Source organism: Ornithorhynchus anatinus, chromosome 2 (genome assembly GCF_004115215.2).
Source record: "Ornithorhynchus anatinus isolate Pmale09 chromosome 2, mOrnAna1.pri.v4, whole genome shotgun sequence".
Lineage (NCBI taxonomy): Eukaryota > Metazoa > Chordata > Mammalia > Monotremata > Ornithorhynchidae > Ornithorhynchus > Ornithorhynchus anatinus.
Window position 1 is genome coordinate 66,554,042 of NC_041729.1, and position 19,653 is coordinate 66,573,694.

The 19,653-nt window shown below is 41.9% G+C and overlaps 1 protein-coding gene across 2 annotated transcripts in view; it reads right to left on the minus strand.

Moving 5' to 3' along the window:
* The window catches only part of PACRG (parkin coregulated), a 495,432-nt gene that overhangs the window by 233,548 nt on the left and 242,231 nt on the right, over positions 1-19,653 (minus strand). For both annotated transcript variants that reach the window (XM_029058403.2, XM_007657764.4), the window contains exons 3-4: positions 14,224-14,395; positions 8,384-8,533 (exon numbers count right to left, since the gene is read on the minus strand). In XM_029058403.2, the coding sequence (XP_028914236.1) occupies positions 8,384-8,533; positions 14,224-14,395 (322 nt within the window). The remainder of the gene's footprint in view (positions 1-8,383; positions 8,534-14,223; positions 14,396-19,653) is intronic.

Below are 19,653 nucleotides of genomic sequence, written 5' to 3' on the forward strand. Positions count from 1 at the left end.
TATAAATTGGTGATAGGAAAACATTTTTACTTTATAATGCATGTAAACTGGGGGAGAAGGCTGACTGGGGCTGCTTTGATTAGCTGGCACAAAATCGCTGTTAGAGCAGATCAATGAAACTTTTATTTACTTGGGTACTTTAAATTTTTTTTAAAAAAGTATTGTTTGTCACTGCCTCTCACTAACACGCTTTCTGGCCAACACATTTCTCTTTATAACATATTGTTGCGCTATAAAGGCGTTTCAGTAAAATAAACAATGATTTATTTTTGTTTTTGGTAACTGTCTCCTCACCATCATTAAAGAATGAACTTTTGTATTTAAATAACGGAATTAGAACTAGATAAGGGATGTGTAAAAGGCCTCTCCCCCAGCCTCCTGTTGCCTATGCTCCTAAATTGTTTCAAAGATGTTCTGCCTATTCATAAAATTAGTGATTACTGACTTTCTGGATCTTCCAAATTTCTCAATCAATCAATCAATCAGTCAATCAACAGTTCTTACTAAACAAAGACCATTGTCCTAAGTGCTTGGAAGAGTTCAAATACAAAGAAATTGGTAGACAAGTTCTCAGTCCACAGTGAGCTTGCAGTCTAGAGGGGAGACAGACATTAATATAAATAATCACAGATACGTACAGTAGTGTAGGGATTAGGTGGGGTGACTATCCAGGGCTTTTTTCAAAAATGATAGTTGTTGAGGTCTTACTATGTGCCAGGAACCATACTAAGTGATGGGGCAGGTGATCAGGTTGGACACAGTCCCTGTATCACATTAAAAAAAAATAAATTGTGCTATTTGTTAAGCACTTACTATGTGCAAAGCACTGTCCTAAGCGCTAGGGGATACAAGGTGATCAGGTGGTCCCACGTGGGGCTCACAGTTTTAATCCCCATTGCACAGATGAGGGAACTGAGGCACAGAGACGTGAAGCAACTTGGCCAAGGTCACACAGCTGACTAGCAGCGGAGCCGGGATTAGAACCCATGGCCTCTGACTCCCAAGCCCGTGCTCTTTCCACTGAGCCAGCTGCTTCACAAGGGGTTCACAGTCCTAATCCCCATTTTACAGATGAGTTAACTGAGGCCCAGAAAATTTAAGTGACTTGCCCAAGGCGAAACAGCAGTCTAATGGCAGAGATGGGATTAGAACCCAGGTCCTCTGACTCTATCCATTAGGCCATGTTACTTTTCAAAATGTTTAAAAGGTACAGATCCAAGCGCAAACCCAAAGGTCAGAATGCACTTTATGATACCTAATGTCTCACCCACCTAAAGTCCAAATCAAAGTAGTGCCATCCCCTATCATGATACTCTAGAGAAGCAGTGTGGCTTAGTGGAAAGAGCCCGGGCTTGGGAGTCATAGGTCATGGGTTCGAATCACAGCTCTGCCACTTGTCAGCTGTGTGACTGTGGGCAAGTCACTTCACTTCTCTGTGCCTCAGTTACCTCATCTGTAAAATGGGAATTAAGAATGTGAGCCTCACGTGGGACAATCTGATGACCCTGTATCTACCCCAGCGTTTAGAACAGTGCTCTGCAAATAGTAAGCACTTAACAAATACCAAATTATTATTATTACCCTTCTTTTAGTGATTTTCCCTGTTAGTGCTATTGGATTTTTAATCAATCAATCATATTTACTGAGTGCTTACTGTGTGCAGAGCACTGTACCAAGTGCTTGGGAGAGTAAGGAATTTAGCAATATAACAGGCACATTTCCTGCCCACAACAAGCTTACAGTCTAGAGGGGGAGACCGATATTAATATACCCAAATAAAATTATAGATAGGTACATAGGTGCCATGGGGCTGGGATGGGGGGACGAATAAAGGGAGCAAGTCAAGGTGATGCAGAAGGGAGTGGGAGAAGAGGAAAGGAGAACTCAGTCAGACAAGGCCTCATGGAAGAGATGTGCCTTCAATACGGCTTTGAAGGTGGGGAGAGTAGCTGTCTTATGAGCTGAAGGGGGAGGACATTTCAGGCCAGAGGCAGTATGTGGGAGAGAGGTCCAAGGCAAGATAGATGGGAATGAGGTAGAGTGAGAAGACGAGCATCAGAGGAGCAAAATGTGCGGACTGGGTTTTAGGAGTTGAGTAGCAAGGTGAGGTAGGAGGGGGCAAGGTAATTGAGTGCTTTAAAGCCGATGATGAGAAGTTTTTTTTGATGTGGAGGTGGATGGGCAACGACTGGAGTTTCTTGAGGAAGGGGATGAAATGTCCTGGACATTTTTGTAGAAAAGTAATCTGAGCAGCAGAAGGTAGCATCGACTATAGTGGCGAGAGACAGGAGGCTGGGAGATCAGCAAGGTGGCTGATAGAGTAATCAAGGTAGGATAGGACAAGTGCTTGGATTAACATGGTAGCAACATGGACACAGAGGAAAGGGTGGATTTTAGCAAAGTTGTGAATGTCAAATCAATAGGATTTAGTGAAGGATTGAATATGTGGGTGGAATGAGACTCAAGGACAAGGATGACACCAAGGTTACAAGCCTTGTGAGATGGGAAGGATGGTGGTGCCATCTACAGTGATGGGAAAATAAGGAAAAAGACAAGATATGGGTGGGAAGATACGAAATTCTGCTTTGGACATGCTAGGTTTGAGGGGATGGGAGAACATCCAAAAAGGGATGTACTGAATGCTGGAGGAAATGTGAGACTCCAGAGAAGGAGAGAGATCAGGATGGAGATGCAGACTTGGGAATCACCTGCAAAGAGGTGGTAATTTGAAGCCATGGAAGAGAATGAGTCCTCTGAGGGAATGGGTGTAGTTGGAGACTAGAAGGGGACTCAGAACTGAACCTTGAGGGACCCCCACAGTGAGAGGGCAGAAGGCAGAGAAGTCCATGAAAGAGAATGAGAATGAGCAGCCAGGGAGATAGGAGGAAAACGAGGGGAGGATAGTGTCAGTGAAGCCAAGACTGGACAATTTTTTCAGGAGAAGGGGATGCTTGACAGTGTCGAAGACAGATGAAGGTCAAGGAGCATTAGGATGGAGTAGAGGGTGTTGGATTTGGCAAGAAGGAAAACGTTGGTGACCTTTGAGAGGGCAGTTTCTGTGGCAGGAAGGGGATGGAAGCTAGATTGGCGGGGGGCTCAACGAGAGATTGGAAGAGAGCAACCTGACAGTGGGTGTACACAACTCACTCAAGGAGTTTGGAGAGGAATGGTAGGATGCAGATGGAGTGATAACTGGAGGGAGCCGTGGGCTCAAGGACGGTATTCTTTTAGGATGGGGAGATATGGGAGTGTTTGAAAACAGTGGGGAAGAACCCATCGAAGAGCAAATAGTTGAAGATACAATTAGGGAGAAGAGAAGGGAGGGGGCAAGTGTTTTGATAAAGTGAGAAGCTATGGGGTTTGATCTTCCTTACAGAGCTATCAAGCTGTGCAGTGGTCCTCTGCTTTTATTTCACAAGCATTGTGAGCGAGGTTCTTTATGATGGGTATACATCAACCGGTGAGCAGCCTTGAAATGCACAGCTACTCTGTTTTGCATTGTTAATTTCCCTTCAAATAGATAAATCAGTAGAGAACATGGTGACCTCAAATCAAATCTGAAACAATACAACACCAAAGCACTCTGCTGAGAAGCAACAGAGATTTATATTCAGGTATGTAGCAACCAGGTGACTTTTGGAGGAATCAGACGCTGCACGTAGCCAGCATTGAAAGAGCTCATGTCTAGCAGTTAAATTACAGGTGCTAGAGGGCCTGGACTTGGGTGAGAATAAAATCGACATATACGAAGCTGTTGGTAAGGACAATAAATAATCCATCTATGCTGGTGTAGAAATACGTATACAGAGTTACACTGCTATTGATGATAAAAGTTAGTGCAGTGCTCCTTCAATCATCCAATCATATTTACAGAGCGCTCACTGTGTACACTTGGGAGAGTACGACGGAACAACAACCTGACACATTCGGCCCACAACAAGCTCCCAGTCTAGACTGTGGGCAGGGAACATGTCTATCAACTCTGTAGGAGCATACTTTCTCAAGTGCTTAGTACAGTCTTCTGAACACAGTAAGCACTCAATGAATATGATTGATTGATAATATGCACTCCATAAATACCAAAGATTGCAAGACTGATTGGGCAAGATTTTGGACCTTGGGAACACATTAATTTGCTTTACAGTATTTTCCATCAAAGCCTTATTAGCTACCTATCTCCTCCAAGAGGCCTTCACAGAATAAAGGTCATTTCCTCTTCTCCCACTCTCTTCTGAGTTGCCCTGGCACTTGGAGTTTAGTCACCCCTTTAATTGCTCCTCCCTCAGCCCCACAGTATGCATAATTTATTTATATTAAAGTCCATCTCCCCTTCTAGACGTCTATCTCACCGTGGATTGGGAACATGTATGCGAACTCCACTGCACTTTACTCCTCTAGAGCTTAGTACAGTGAGCTGCACACAGTAAGCGCTCAATAAATATGATTGATTGACTTCTTAACTGATAGTGGAGACAGTGCACATAAAAAAGCCCCGAGATTTCACAGATGCATTCCCTAATCATATTGGTTCAAACACTTTTCATGAAATGATGTAATAAATGGAAAAGCAAGTGATTTGGGTTTATGAAAATATAACTATAACTAATGCCTTCGATATGTGCCTTCTGAACTTGCTTTTGATTCTGGATTTTCCAGATATATTCCCCTCTCCTCCAAAATCCTTTTTGAGATTCGCCGCCTGCACATAATGTTTTCGAACAGGCTGGTCTGACTCAAGGATTCCAGGAATTGCCAAGCAAACCACTCCTGTTGTTCAGGGCTTCTGTGTATGTGAATTTTCACTTTTCTAGGCTTGTTATTTCTGTTTATATATGAAGGTATGTGCATTTGTCCAGTTCCTCCCAAAGGACTGGCAATTTACCGATGATCGCAGTGAACCCCAGTGTTGCGTGTTTAATGGATATTTCCCAGTATATTAGTAATAGCTATTTTATTAAAACAGCCGTGTCCTAATAATGATCTATCAAAGAATCTGGATGTTAGGGTGTGACTTGGACGTGAGAGTGGATGTGATTCTTCTACATAGTTTGTCATCAATACAAGCCCAGCATATATGATGCCAAAGTACCAACTTTTCATTTGAAAAGTGAAACTAAAACACCTAGAAAGAAAATGGGAAATTGCCAGAGTGCAATTCTTTTCTTTGAATTCGTATTATTTCTCAATTCCTATAGATTACACTATCCCAATCCCTTGGTGGAAAGAATACCTTCCATCAAATCTAATCATCTTCAAAATAGGATGCCTTAAAATGTTTTTAAAGCAAATTTATTTAAGTAATGAAAGTGCAGCTATAGTTGGAAATGGTGTGATAAACTGGAATTGGATTCATTGGTATAATAGCTGTCTCTTAAAATAGGTTTTTGTTTTTATGACTGGAATGCTCCAATATTGAAAATGAATCTTCAGCGATATTATGTGTTGGAATCTGGCATTTTGCTGACAAGTTTGAAAGATAAGTAGAAAGGGGAGACAAAACTAATATTTATATCCCAATTTTTGAATATTCTTAAACATATTTCTACTATCGTATTGCCGATGCCCTCATTTAGGAAAGAAGAAAGCCAGTTTGAGAACCTCTGGGCCAGTTCTAGTCAAGGTAAGATGATGAGGAATACATAGAACAGGAAATACTAGGGATTTTTAACCAGTATCTATTACTTTGACAGTGGGTGAGCTTGTACTTCATCTCAGATTGTTCTTGGGGTCCTTTCCTCGTTTCTCATTGGTGATAGAGAAGAGTGCATTCTACACGCCTCTTCTCACGTGTTTCTAAGGACAGAGAATACTTGAGGTTCCAGATCTCATTATCGAGGAAATCCACCCATTTCAGGAATGGAAAAATGTCCTGTAACTCTCCTACCACTCAGTCAAAGTCAGAGACAGGAATTCTTGTGGAGTTAACAATTCATTTTACCAGGGGGATGGGGAAGAATGCTCACAGAGCCAAAGTGCATGCTGGTCAAAAGAGTCTCCCCAGACGATCTTGTCCAATTAAGAACAACGACTCTGAATATTTTCATCAGACTGATCGCTTAATTGGTTTTCTCTAAGTATGCAAAACTGTTGTTCAACTGGGCTCGAATGCCTCTCCTCTCCCTGATTCGACTAAAAAACGCACCTCTTCTCATTTTGTGTAAAGAGGGTGAAATATAGTCTTAGTTTTACCAGTAAGTTGCAATTCATCATTTCTGACCTTGATATTGGATGGCTGTTCAATCGAATTAAAAATGCTGAAACCAGAAACTGTTTGAGATTTTAAAAAAGCAGCTACACTAACTGACACTAACGCTGGTGAAGGGGTGAAACAGCTTAAGAGAGCTGGTCTGGGAGTTTCGGGAAAGAAAAACAAACAGGCTGATGGATGCCTATCATTGTGAAGTTGGGGACTTGGATTGTCTTCCCTTAAACTCTCTCACTTGTCCTTGGTTGGTGGAGTTTGAGGCCCCATCAAGTCCTGTACATGCCAACGTCCTTTTTTTAAAATGGTATTTGTTATGAGTTTATTATGCATCAAACACTGTTCTAAATGCTGGGGTAGGTACACATTAATTCTGATGGACACAGACCCTGTCACACATGAGCTCACAGTCTAAGTAGGAGGGAGAACAGGACAATTGAGGCAGAAGCAGTGCAGTCTCGTGGACAGAGTGCGGGGCTGGGACTCACAAGGACCTGGGTTCTAATCCAGGCTCCACCATTTGTCTGCTGATCGACCTTGGGTAAGTCACTTTATTTCTCTGGGACTCAGTTACCTCATCTGTAAAATGGGGATTAAAGACTTTGAGCCCCAAGTTGGAATTAAACACTTTGAGCCCCACGTGGGACATGGACTGTGTCCAGCCTAATTATCTTATATCTACCCCAGCACTTAGTACAGTTCCTGGCACATAGTAAGCACTTAACAGATACCATAAAAAAGAAACAGAGAAGTTAAGTGACTTACCCAAGGTCACACAGCAAGCAACTGGCAAAGATGGCTTTAGAACCTAGGTCCTCTGACTTCCAGGACCTTGCTCTTTCCCTTATGCCATGCTGCTTCTCATTCTTGCTACATTAAGGTCAATTACTATTTCAGTAAGCAGTTGGGGCAATAAATATTTTACCACTTAGTCCTAATTTTAGTACACCAATCCTCTTGATCTAAATTTGAGCCTTAGCTCTATAAAAAGCACACTGTCCTTTGGATAGACGCCCCTCCTGGCCCCAACCCTCAAGACGTAGTTAATCTGTCTAATCTGAGTGTCTTCTATAGGTCAGACAGAAACACACTTCACCAGCTCTAAAGAGGTTCTACAAAATGCAAAATTCCCTCGAATCTTTCAGGATTTCTTATTTAGTCTTCTATGCCTGTTTACACAGAATTCAAATAGCCAACATGGCTATTGTGTTGTGGCTTACAACACAAAACTGCAATGTGGCAGTATGATTTGCGGCAGCCAACCTGAAACAGATAGGCTAGATTTTCCCTTCCTTTCCTCAGATCATCGCTAATCAGCATCACTAACAGGGTAACGATTATTTAGATGGTTATTTATCAGTAAACTCTGAATCATAGAAAAAGTATAGAAAAGTAGCTTGTGAAAAGTATAAAATGCCACAACACGAGAGATGGAAAAATAGATACTATTTCAGGAGGTTTAGAAGAGAGATTTTACTTTTGACTTAAGAGATCTTATGGCCAGGGTCTTATTTAATTTGCCCATCCTTAGGCAAGAAAAAGCAGAAAAACCCAAACGCAGTCCCAGGTATGCTAAATTGGAATGATGCAGTCCAGCCAATTTGTCGACTGTAATTTTCCAAACTTGTATAAACTTTTAAAAAGTTTAACTTCAAACCTCTTTATTTGTCTAGAAATGAGCAATTAAAGCATTTCGAGTTCAGGTTACCTGTCCCACACATTAAGAAAACCACTGTTCATCATTTTTTCATCCCCAAATCGGCAATTAATGGTGATGAGTCAGGTTCCCCCCAAAAAAGCAAGAATTGGAACTAAATTAGCTAAAACCCTGAAAAGAAAGAAGAGTAATTTTGCCACCTCTTAACGTATTCAAAGGTTGTTAAAAAAAAAACAACCAAAAAACTTTGCAGTTTAATAATTGGAAGATTATAGAACTGATTTAAGGGTTTCTCTCCTAGGTTAAGTAAGCTGAATGTGTAATAAATGAAATTGTTAATTTTACTGCATCCAGAGAGAAAAGTCGGAGATGCACAGAGTGGGAGAGACAGAGTGTTTCAAAGTTCCAGGTGGATTTAGGTTTCCAGGTCGAAATAATGTCCAGCTCCGTGGATCATGAACCTTACCTCAAGTCCCATTTGGTTTTAGGAAGGGCTGGTACGGGGACTACCAGGTACAACTCACCATTCATGTTCTTAAAGATGTTTAAGATGGGGAGGATTTGACGGTAGTAGGGCACAAGAGCTTCGCCCACCATGTCAGCTGACACAACCAAGTGCTGCAGAACTTTGAGCGTGACGCAGATGACCTGTCGGTTACGGAGGTTCAGTGCGTCTGTGATGGGGAAAAAAGTGGCAGAAAGCAGGAGGATTAATTTCGACCATGTGAAGGAGGAGAGGGAGAAGCCCTTTAATGGACAAATTTAATTAAACTGGGCTCCGCTGGGGATTGTCGGGTGGGCGGAGGGGGGTCTTCATTAGGCCAGCTTTGAAAGATGGATTGCGTCCCGCTGTTATAAAACACTGCCTTGTCTGATTGTTATTTGTTCCCACACTTGTGCTGACCAACCCCAAGAATGCAGCTCATTATCCCCTCATTCTGGATAAATTGCTGGCCTGGTTAAAAAGAAGTCAGTGAGTACCACTGGAGTCCATGGAACCTGTGGAGGTTGACAACGGATACATTCTTATCAACAATTAGTCTTTTGGTGGGTTTGCCCCTTAGAAATTGCTATATTCCTTTCTCTCGACAATTCTGGCCATTCTTAAGCCAGAACAATGAATCAAATGTTTGGTGGGGGGGGGAGAAAAAGAAATTCTGTTGGCTCCTTTTAAAAGACAAACTTTGGAAAATGCAAAACAAAATTCCATTATGCCTACTTGAGCTCCTGTGTCACTGCAGCTGAATTTTCTCTACTCACATATGGTATGTTTTCATTAGTGCAAAACTCCTCCACTCATGGCCTTCACGACAGTTCTACAGCTAAAGAATTGATAGTTGAGTTGAGAACAATTTGGGAAGCAGGGTGGCCTAATGGAAAAGGCATGGGCTTGGGAATCAGAGGGCCTGGGACCTAATTCTGGTGTTACCATTTGTAGGCAGTGTGACCTTAGGCAAGTCACTTCACTTCTCTGGGCCTCAGTTTCCTCAACTGTAAAATGGGAATTTATTCCCGGTTCTCCCTCCGGCATTCCCCAAGCATTCCATTTTTTTTCCTGTATTCATCACTCTTTCTAGTCCCACAGCACTTACATACCTATCTGTAATTTGTTGATTTATATTAATGCCTCTCTCCCCCTCTAGACCCAAGCTTGCTGTGGGCAGGGAATGTGTCCGTTTATTGTTATATTGTACTAGCCAAAGCACTTAGTACAGTAGTCTGCACACAGCAAGTGCTCAATAAATATGACCGACACATAGTGAGCATTTAACAAATGCCATCCTTACTTTTATTATTACTAATAATGACAACACATATTTTGAATATGTAAAATTATCAGACATAAAATCATCTTAAATCATATGCCATAAATGTCAAGAATGTCAAAAAAACGTATGACATACAAGCTGCCATTTACACTTTCTATGTTATTTCGTACAATCAAGTATTCTTTTTCTGGAAAATGCATATCTGAGCCTACATTTGAAATGATGGCATATTTAAACAAGTTTAAAGACAAATAAATGCCATCATTCCTTAAACTGATCAGGCTAAGGTTGCAGAACTCTTGACCAGTTTTCAACCACAGAGCGACATTCATTTTAAATCTGTAACCAGCCTTGAAAGTGTGCAAGTACCCAAGAGCTTAGAGAGAAGCGGAGTGGCTCTGATGGAAATCAGACAGCAGACAGAAAAAAATACTGGGCAGAAATGAAATCTAATTTACTCGGCTCTCTTGTACCTTTGTTTCATAAATTCCATGGGAATACGTGTGTGTGTGTGTGTTTGTGTCAGGGGAGGGGTGTGTGTGTGTGTGTGTGTGTTTGTATGCATGAACTCTGAATGTTTTTTACTGCATGGAGATGTATTGCCATTCAGTTTTTTGTAAAATAATGTTCAAGATTGTAGAGTTTCATTCCCAAAAAGCTGCCCCTTCAGTGAAATGAACACTGACCTGACTGGTCCACATCATGGGGGCATTTTATAGGATGGTGTCTTCCTGGATGGGTACCCCTTATGCACTTTAATTCTCAGCCCAACCCCCACAGTACTCATGTGAACCTTTTTATACTCTACTTACATGTGTATTTTAAAATGAGATTCCCCAAGAAGTGTAAGCAAATTGTGGGCAGAGATGGTATCTACCAACTCTGTTTCACTGTACTCTCTCATGTGCTCAATACGATGTTCTGCATACGTCCCACTGATTATTAACTGATCGAATGATAGGCCGATTCCCCCAGACCCAGGTGGGACCCAGAGTTCTGGTGCCCCGCCCCGGACATCAGATTTGCACTAAATGAAGTTCGGCACTGAGACAGCTCAGCCTAGTGGAAAAATCATGGGCCTGGGAGTCAGAGGGCCTGAGTTTTAATCCTGGCCCCGCCACTTGTCTGCTGTGTGACCTCGGGAAAGTCACTTAACTTCTCTGTGCCTCAGTTCCCTCAGCTGGAAAATGGGGATTAAGACTGTGAGCCCATATGGGACTTGGACTGTGTCCAACCTGATGATCTAGTATCTTCCTCAGTACCTAGTTCAGTGTCTGCCTCAGAGTAAGCACTTAACAAATAGCACTTAAAAAACACATACAAAAAAAACCAAACAGGGTGCCACTACAGGTTCAAACTATCTATTTCTAAGAGTTATAGGACTAAAAGGATCCTCTTTCAAGTTGTTCGTGACTTCCAGGGAGCCTGAGTATTAGTAAACACATTTTACAGGGACGGGGAGTGGAGATATTGAACCATTAAGCCGCTTACTCACAGTTTCATCTAAGAATCAGTGGGCGAGCCAGGGACAGAATCCAGAAGCCTCCTGTCTAGAGACTGGTGGCTTTTTCTAATCACTATCTAACATTTCCTCTGGGCTATTTTCTGTGTGTTTGATCTTGATGACAGAACCGATAATGGCTGATGCCTAATGGAAACCTGAAAAAATCCACCACGGCTTCATTTTCTGTGGCAACGCTGTCATTCTCAGTGACAATTAGAGTATGGTAGCCACATTTTCCAAAATGCCAAGTGGGCATTTGGGCGGAGCTGCCAGCTGCAGCCAAAGAGCCAGACTGCAGGAGGGGAAAGACTTGCTCCATTTTTTCCTACTTCCTCATTGCCTCAACTTCAGGGTTGATGATTCATTCAATCATATTTATTGAACGCCGACTGTGTGCAACACACTGTACTAAGCGCTTGAAGCACTGTACTGAGCACTTAATGATGGCAGGTGCACCATGGTTTCACAAGTTAGGGCAAGAATGGCATCAGAAATAACAGGGAGAGCCATGTTTACCCCAGGTGGAGATTTCTGCATCACCAAAGACCTTGCTGGTGACCTTGCCCTCTGAGGTACTGTTGTGAACGCCTAAAGGCATCAGCAGAGATGATCTCAGAAGCTGAGGTCAAGAGCATGTGACCTGGGGGGCAAGGGGTCAACATGACCCCAGGTTTGCCTACTGTTTTCACTGTGGCTTTGGATTCCTGGCAGTGGCTCCAAGTAGAGATGGGTCTACCTATCTCCGGCTGCCACTGGCCATAGATGAAGACACATAGCCTAGTGGATAGAGCAGGGGCTTGGGAGTCAGGAAGACCTGGGTTCTAAACCTGGCTCCACCACCTGTCTGCTGGGTGACCTTGGGCAAGTCATTTCACTTCTCAGTGTCTCAGTTTCCTCATCTGTCAAATGGGGATTAAGACTGTGAGCCCTACGTGAGACAAGGACTGTGTCCAACCTGATTATTTTGACTCTATGGATCTGCTACCAGAACAACTGCAGATAGAGATGGGACATCTGGGGAGAGAGGTGTCCATGGGCTCGCTATGGATTGGAGGTGACTCGATGGCATAAGACAACACCCTAGTGCTTAGAACAGTGACTGGCATATAGTAAGCACTTAACAAATACCACTGTTTTTATTATTAAGATAGGAGAAGACGGGAGAAACTAGGGAGAAGGTGGGGCCAAGTGCCCCCAGTGTTTTGAACAGGACTCCTGGGTCTCGCTATCTCAAATCTCTGATAATACCTGAGAATTTCCAATTAGGTCCCAAAAGGGAACACTTTATGGGCTGTTTGCTCTTTGAACCCTGTTCCTTTCCCAATTATCATTCCCCACTTAAATCCCTGCCCACACACAGTGATAAATTTGCAGTCATGGCACTGGCTCATTTATGCCAGGGTCTTAATTTTTTTTAATGGTATTTGTTAAGTGACCACTATGCACCAGACACTGTACTAAGCACTGGAGGAGATACAAGATGATCAGGTTGGACACAGTCCACGTCCCTCATAGGCCACATATTCTTAACCCCATTTTACAGATGAGGGAACTGAGGCACAGAGGAAGAGAAGTGACTTACCCAAGGTCACACAACAACCTGGTGGCAGAGCCAGGATTAGAACCCATATCCTTCTTACTCCCAGGCCCGTGCCCTTTCCACTAGACCGTGCTGACGTGAATCCAAAGGCTGCCTCAATTCTTCTCTGACTGGGCAGTACAGTGCTGAGAAGACCCTTGTGATGTCTTCCTTGATATCCACTTGTAACTTCTCCATCCGCAGCTTTCCCTCTAATAACCAATTATAGACCACTCTTACACAAATTTATCCAGTCCCAAACCTATTAATGTTTTCTGCCTGCACAACTTCCATTGGAAATGAACTTTTACGCTTACTACCTGATGGGGGAAGAAATCTACCGTAACATTATATTCTTTCGATGGCAATAGGAGTCGATTTGTCAGTTTACGTTTTATATCCTCAATTCAGAGTGAGAGTCAAAAGGTATTTTTGGGTAAGGTGGATTTATGAAACCTTCCTGAAAATATATTGATTCTACTGAATGCAGAAAATGCATTCTAAAGGAATGCTATAACAACGTAGATCCAGCTTTCAATACTGTCTACCAGAAAGACTGTTAGTTTTCCTGGCCTCAAGCAATAATGACCTTGATTTCATACCAAATTTAAAATAACCCCACTATTACCCACAAAATGAACCAGGACTTTCACACTTTATTCTGAAACGATGAGAACACGAGCTGGACAAAGTAGAGAATTAGCTTAATCCGAAAGAATGACGAACACGTTACAAAGGATCCTTCAGGTCAAAAGAAGATTTTCTTCAATTCTCTATACGTAAGACCCATTTAAAACCCTATTTTTCCTTAGTGAAACTGCATTATAATAAAGCTTACCATGAATATATTCTTTGACTAGTTTGCCACAGAAGAAATGATTTCAGGAATAGCTACGCTCCTTTACCTGAAGAAGTTGGCTTCACTTTCAGTCAGGTCTGTTGTAACATTTTCTACCATTTAGATATGAATAATGATAATAACAATAACAATTATGGTACTTGTTAAGCGCTCACTATGTGCCAGGCACTGTACTAAGACCGGGGTGGATACGAGCAAATTGGGTTGGACATTTCTACATGGGGCTCACAGGCTTAATCCCCATTTTACAGATGAGGGAATTGAAGCTCAGAAAAGTGAAGTGACTTGCCCAAGGTCACAGAGCAGCCAAGCAGTGGAACCCATTTGGCCTTCTGAATCCCAGGCCATGCTCTATCCACTACGCCATGCTGCTTCTCCTATGGATATAAATACACGTATATAGATATATATGTGTGTGTATACAGATGCACACATAACTTTATATATACATGTATATATACATATTTATGCACACACATACATGGATATGCATATTCACATGTATGCATACATACATGTATGCGTGCATATTCACATATATTAAAAATTTACATGGAATCTAGGACTATACTCTGTCATACCTTTAACCATCTAATTAGCAAGCTGTCAGAAATCTACGCCATATAACTTTTTTTTCCCACCCGTTCACTTACTTTTTATTGGGATAACGAGCTGTGGAATGACAGGAAGTATCTTGTTCCCCCCATGTTCCAGCATGTCATGGATTCCTTGGCGAGCAAAAAACTCATAGGGAAATGTCATTTCACAAAGCCCATCGAAAAACAGAGGCAGGTAGTGATGATAGTCCAGCTTCTCAATTTCCACCTGAAAATAGAGGCCGAAGGAAAACAATGTGAAAGCTGCAATTAAAATCCCTGGAGAAGTCAAAGTTAAGGAAACAGTACGGTCTGCTGGAGAGGGGCGGGAGAACTTTCGCAAAAGATTTTAATCAAGCCATACCATAATTACAACACCGAGTCTCTAACTGATTAGTCATGAGGTTGAAAGGCATTGACCTTTTAAGCTCAGGACTCAGACTGCTCCTGGATTTTTTTTTTTGACAGCCAGTGTTTTTAATTCTGTTCTTTGTGTTAGTATGTTCCCATTTGGCATGACGTTACACTTGTCAAAAGTTAACAATCGAGGTATGCGGGTGGTTCAGCAGCTAAAAAGAATGAACTTTAATCCAAATGAAGTTACAAGAAAGGTAGAATAAGGCTTCCCAAGAATGTGTGGCAGATAGAATTTGTGGAGGTAATAATAATAATAATAATTAAAAATGATGGTATTTGTTAATCGCTTACTATGTGCCAAGCAATGTTCTAAGTGCCCCGGTATATATAAGGTAATCCGATTGTCCCACGTGAGGTCACAGTCTTAAACTCTATTTTACAAATGAGGTAACTGAGTCACAGAGAAGTTAAGCAGCTTGGCCACGGCTTTCAGGCTTTTTAGAAGAAATGTGGAGCATTACAGCTGAGGGCAAAGGCAGAAAGTGGTTGTTTCACATTTTAGGCTCTGTTATTACTTTTAGGGGTTGGAATGTGGCGATATTGGGAGCATGAATGTTCTTTGAAATCAATCTGAGAAGCAGTGTGGCTTAGTGGAAAGAGCACAGGCTTGGGAGTCAGAAGACCTGAGTTCTAATCCCAGATCATCAATTGCCCGCTGTGTGACCTTGGGTAAATAACTCTCTATTCTCCCTCTTGAGCCCCATCACGGGCAGGGACTGTGTCTGACCTGGCTGTCTCGTTATGTGTCTTGGTCCTTAGTACAGTGCTTGGCACAAAGTATTTTAACAGATACTATAATCCCTCCAGGGAGTGAATCCATGTTTTTTTAATATACTTGATTCCTTTGTGAAGCCCACATGTCCTCGCTGTCTACTTTCTCCATCCCTGTTAACAGCACTGCTCTCTAGCCACTTCTCCAGACTTTGAACCTTGGAACCGTTTTTGACCCTATCTACCTTTTGGGCCATTTGTGATCAAAAAAGGCAAATTTCCATTGCTGCAGACAGGTAAGATCATTTTTAGGTATGGGTCTTCTAGTATAAAGCCAGTCAAAGAACTCCACCTTTTACATCCAGCAATAATATTACAGTAATTTCATGAGATGAATTCAATTGAATATACTTGCTTAGCATACATCTGTTTTTTCACACTTCCCCCTCTTCTATTTCCTTTTCTTTCAATAGACTCATTGAATATCTCTAAAATGATCGACGTGAAGATCTTGGATTTCGACACTGAGAAAATAGCAAATGCCAGTCAAAGTGCCAAGAAAATATCATTTTGGAGAATGGGGAAGTGAGAAAGAGATGTTCTGAATTAAGATGGAACGAGAGGAAGAGTGTGACCTTCTTAACCACTCTCGGAACTGTAAAATGTAATAGCAAACTGTCCTTGATGTTAAGAAACTGCGGCACTTTTTAAAGTCACCCAAGTTGCATAGGAGAGTCATTCAATACAGCTAATACCACTCAAGCTAACTGCAGAAATGAAATGACTGAAATCTATCTCCATCTTCTGGGGTCAAGGATCACGGCATGGAAAACATCCTCCCTCCTTCAGTGTGCTGATTTCAAGCCAGGAATCATTAATTGATTCATCCAGTCAATCATATTTATTGAATGCTTATTGTGTACAGAGCACTGTTCTAAGTGCTTGGGGAGTACAATATGAAAATAAAACAGACACATTCCCTGCCCACAACCAGTTTATAGTCTAGGGAAGAGCTCACAGTCCCTGAGCAGTGGTATCTCCTGACATAGCTCCTGACATGGCTTCTGATTTTTTCAATGGTGTTTGACTGATTACTGTGTGCAAAGCACCGTACTGAGCGCTGGGGTAGATACAAGGTAATTGGATTGAACACGGACCCTGTCGCACACTGGGCTCACATTCTTCATACTCTTCCCAGTGCTCGGTATGCTGCTCTTCTCCCGCTCTAGACTGTAAACTCACTGTGGGCAGGGAACGTGTCTACCAACCCCATTGTACTGTACTCTCCCAAGCAGTTAGTGCATGCAGTAAGCACTCAATAATTACCACTGATAGAATGTATACTGTGTGCAGAACACTGTATTAGGGAGATAGGGAAGGTGGTAGAGGGGAATGAGGGACTGATACTAAAAAAAATATATACATAGGTGGAAAGGGGATTGAGCTTAGATGACATTAAAGTTAACCTTTATTAAGTGATGGCAGTTATTTAGCCCTTACAATGCACAGAAAGATAATCAGGTTGGATACAGTCCACAATCCACGTGAGGCTCGTAGTCTTCATCCCAATTTTAAAGATGAGGTAACTGAGGTCCAGAGAAGTGATCTGCCCAAGGTCACACAAGGCAACAGGTGCCAGAGCCAGAATTAAACCCAGATCCTTCTGATTCCCAGGCCTCTGCTCTATCCAGTAGGTCACTCTGTGTTGTGTGTGTGCGTGAGAAAATGAATTGGGTTTTATGCATTAAACAGGAGATGGCAGTGGACCTGGAACCTTCCATCCCACAGTTCTTAAGGAAAACTAGGTTCACTTCATAAAGATTTCCTTTGCACTGCTTCTTCTAAAATTGGAACCCCAATGGGAGAGTGGCCAGTTTAGAGAATCTCTCTAATCTAATCTCTCAATCTCTCCCAGACCAGCCCCTGGTTCCATTCTGTTTGGGTAAAAGGTACTGAAGAACAGAAGAATTTGTGAAGGACACAGAGCACTAAATCCAGATTTAGCTTGCAGGCAGAAAGCAAGAGCGTCTAGCAGCTAAGTTTTCTCATGACGAAGGTATTTTTCTGGTAGGTTAGAATATCTTTATGTAAAATGACACTAAACCTTTTAGCGTCAAAGGTAGACGTTATAAATCCAAACAGCATTAAGCCTAGAAAAACGCTACAGAGTCAATGCTTTAATTTCTGAATTAATGTTACTTCATTATATTTTTTTTCCCCATGAATAATGATGCAGGGATATTGAGAACAGGGATGTAAGAAGAGTGGATAAAAGAATAACTATTTTGGGTACAAGATGGCACAGTCCCAAATCCTGTTTATTGTATCTGAAAACCAGTTAGCCTACTTTCATTCTACCCTTTCTGTTCTGTATTCAACTTTTGACAGTTATATTAATGTACCTTCATAAGAGAATTTGTGTGATGGTAAACAAAATCCTTACAGCACAACTTTTTCAACACTTGTTAAATCTACTATAGTGACATATAGAAAAATTTACAGTATGTACACAGGGATGTAATTCTAACAAAGGGCATCTTAAAAGCACAAGAGTGTAGTGCAGTTTTTTAATGTTAGTTGTTTTCTTTGTCACAAAAACGCTGAGAATCTGTCACTGTAATAAATAGAAATCAGTGAAGGTTCCATGGAAAGACACAGCTATTACTCCCCAGATTCCATGCCCTAGTCTGATCGTATTGTACTTTCTCAAATGCTTAGTGCAGTGCTCTGCACATAGTAAGCACTTGATAAATATGATTGAATGAATGAATGATATCTGTTGCTCCATTCCAAAGTTGCACATTGGCCAAGATAATCAGAGTGGCCTAGGGGAAAGGGCACAGGACTAGGAGTCAGGAGACCTGAGTTCTAGTCCTGGCACTGCCCCCTTGCCTGCTGCATGACCTTGGGTAAGGTCTGTGCTTTAGTTTTCTCCTTTGTAAAATGGAGATCAAATTCCTATTCTCCTATTCTCTTACCTGCTGTTTTGACCTTTCTCCTCAGGTGGGAGAGGGACTGTGTCTCAACTCATTATCTTGTGATCTGAGGTTTGGCACAGAGCATTTAATATACTATTACTACTGTCACTAGTGGATGAGCAAGGTTATCATTTCAGATTTTCTTTGATCCGCTGTCTCCCCCTTGATACTGTAAGCTCGTTTCGGGCAGGAAATGTGTCTGTTAATTCTGCTGTATTGTACTCTCCCCAACACTCAGTGTAGTGCTCTGCATAATAAGTGCTCAATAAATACCACTGGTTGACTGAGTGATTGACTAATTGATCTGCTTCTTTGTTGGGACTGTTTCTCTGCATCTCTATAAACCTGTCCACTGAGCTTTTCTTTATCTCCTCCTAGGAACTCTATCTCTTTGCTTATATCTTCCCCAGTGCTTAGAACAGTGCTTGACACATAATAAACCCTTAACGAATACCATCATTATTATTAGTTACCCCACTCTGCACAGGTCTGTAGGCATTATCACCTTGGGATATCTGCAGAAGTGGACCTGAAGCTCTTAATTTACTTTTAATTTGATTTTACCAGAAACCATTCCCCTGAAAATATAAAATCTGGTAACCCACCAGAATGGGTGGTGTCAGAGTATACAGATAATCAAAATGGCTGGACATCCCAAGATGGAATCCAGGCCTCCTCCTACCTGTCAGGAGTTTCATGGTACTCCCACAGTTTGTGAATCAATCAATCAATCAATCAGTAGTATTTATTAAGCACTAAGTGCAGAGCATTGAACTGAGTGCTTGGGAGACAGAATTGGTAGACATGTTCCCTGCCCACAAGGAGTTCACAATCTGAGCGGTAGCCACACAATCATACAGAGGCTTCGGGGCATCCCAGGAATTAACTCAGCAAGTCCAGGGTTGCATGGGTTGGTTGGCACCATTTTGGATACAGTGTCCAAGTGTCTAGTGTTCAAAACAAAATGGTTTTGAATGCTCTGCTCCCAATGCACCACCCAAAAATGACTGACAGGCCTTCTAGACTACAAGTTCCACCACTAAACGGTAGGTTCCTTATAGGTGAGGAATAGGCCTCTCAATCAATCAATCGATCGCATTTATTGAGCATTTACTGTGTGCAGAGCACTGCATTAAGCACTTGGGGGAATACAACACAACAATATAACGGACATATTAGCCTTATTGAAGGTGTATTTCCTCCAAAAGGTCTCCTCTAAGCCCTCTCTTCCTCTTCGCCAACTCCCTTCTGCAGCACCCTGACTTGTTCTCTTTATTCATTCCCCCTCTCAGCACCACAGCACTTATGTACCTGTCCGTGCATATCCGTAATTTATTTATTTCTATTAATATCTGTCTCCGCCTCTAGACTGTAAGCTTGT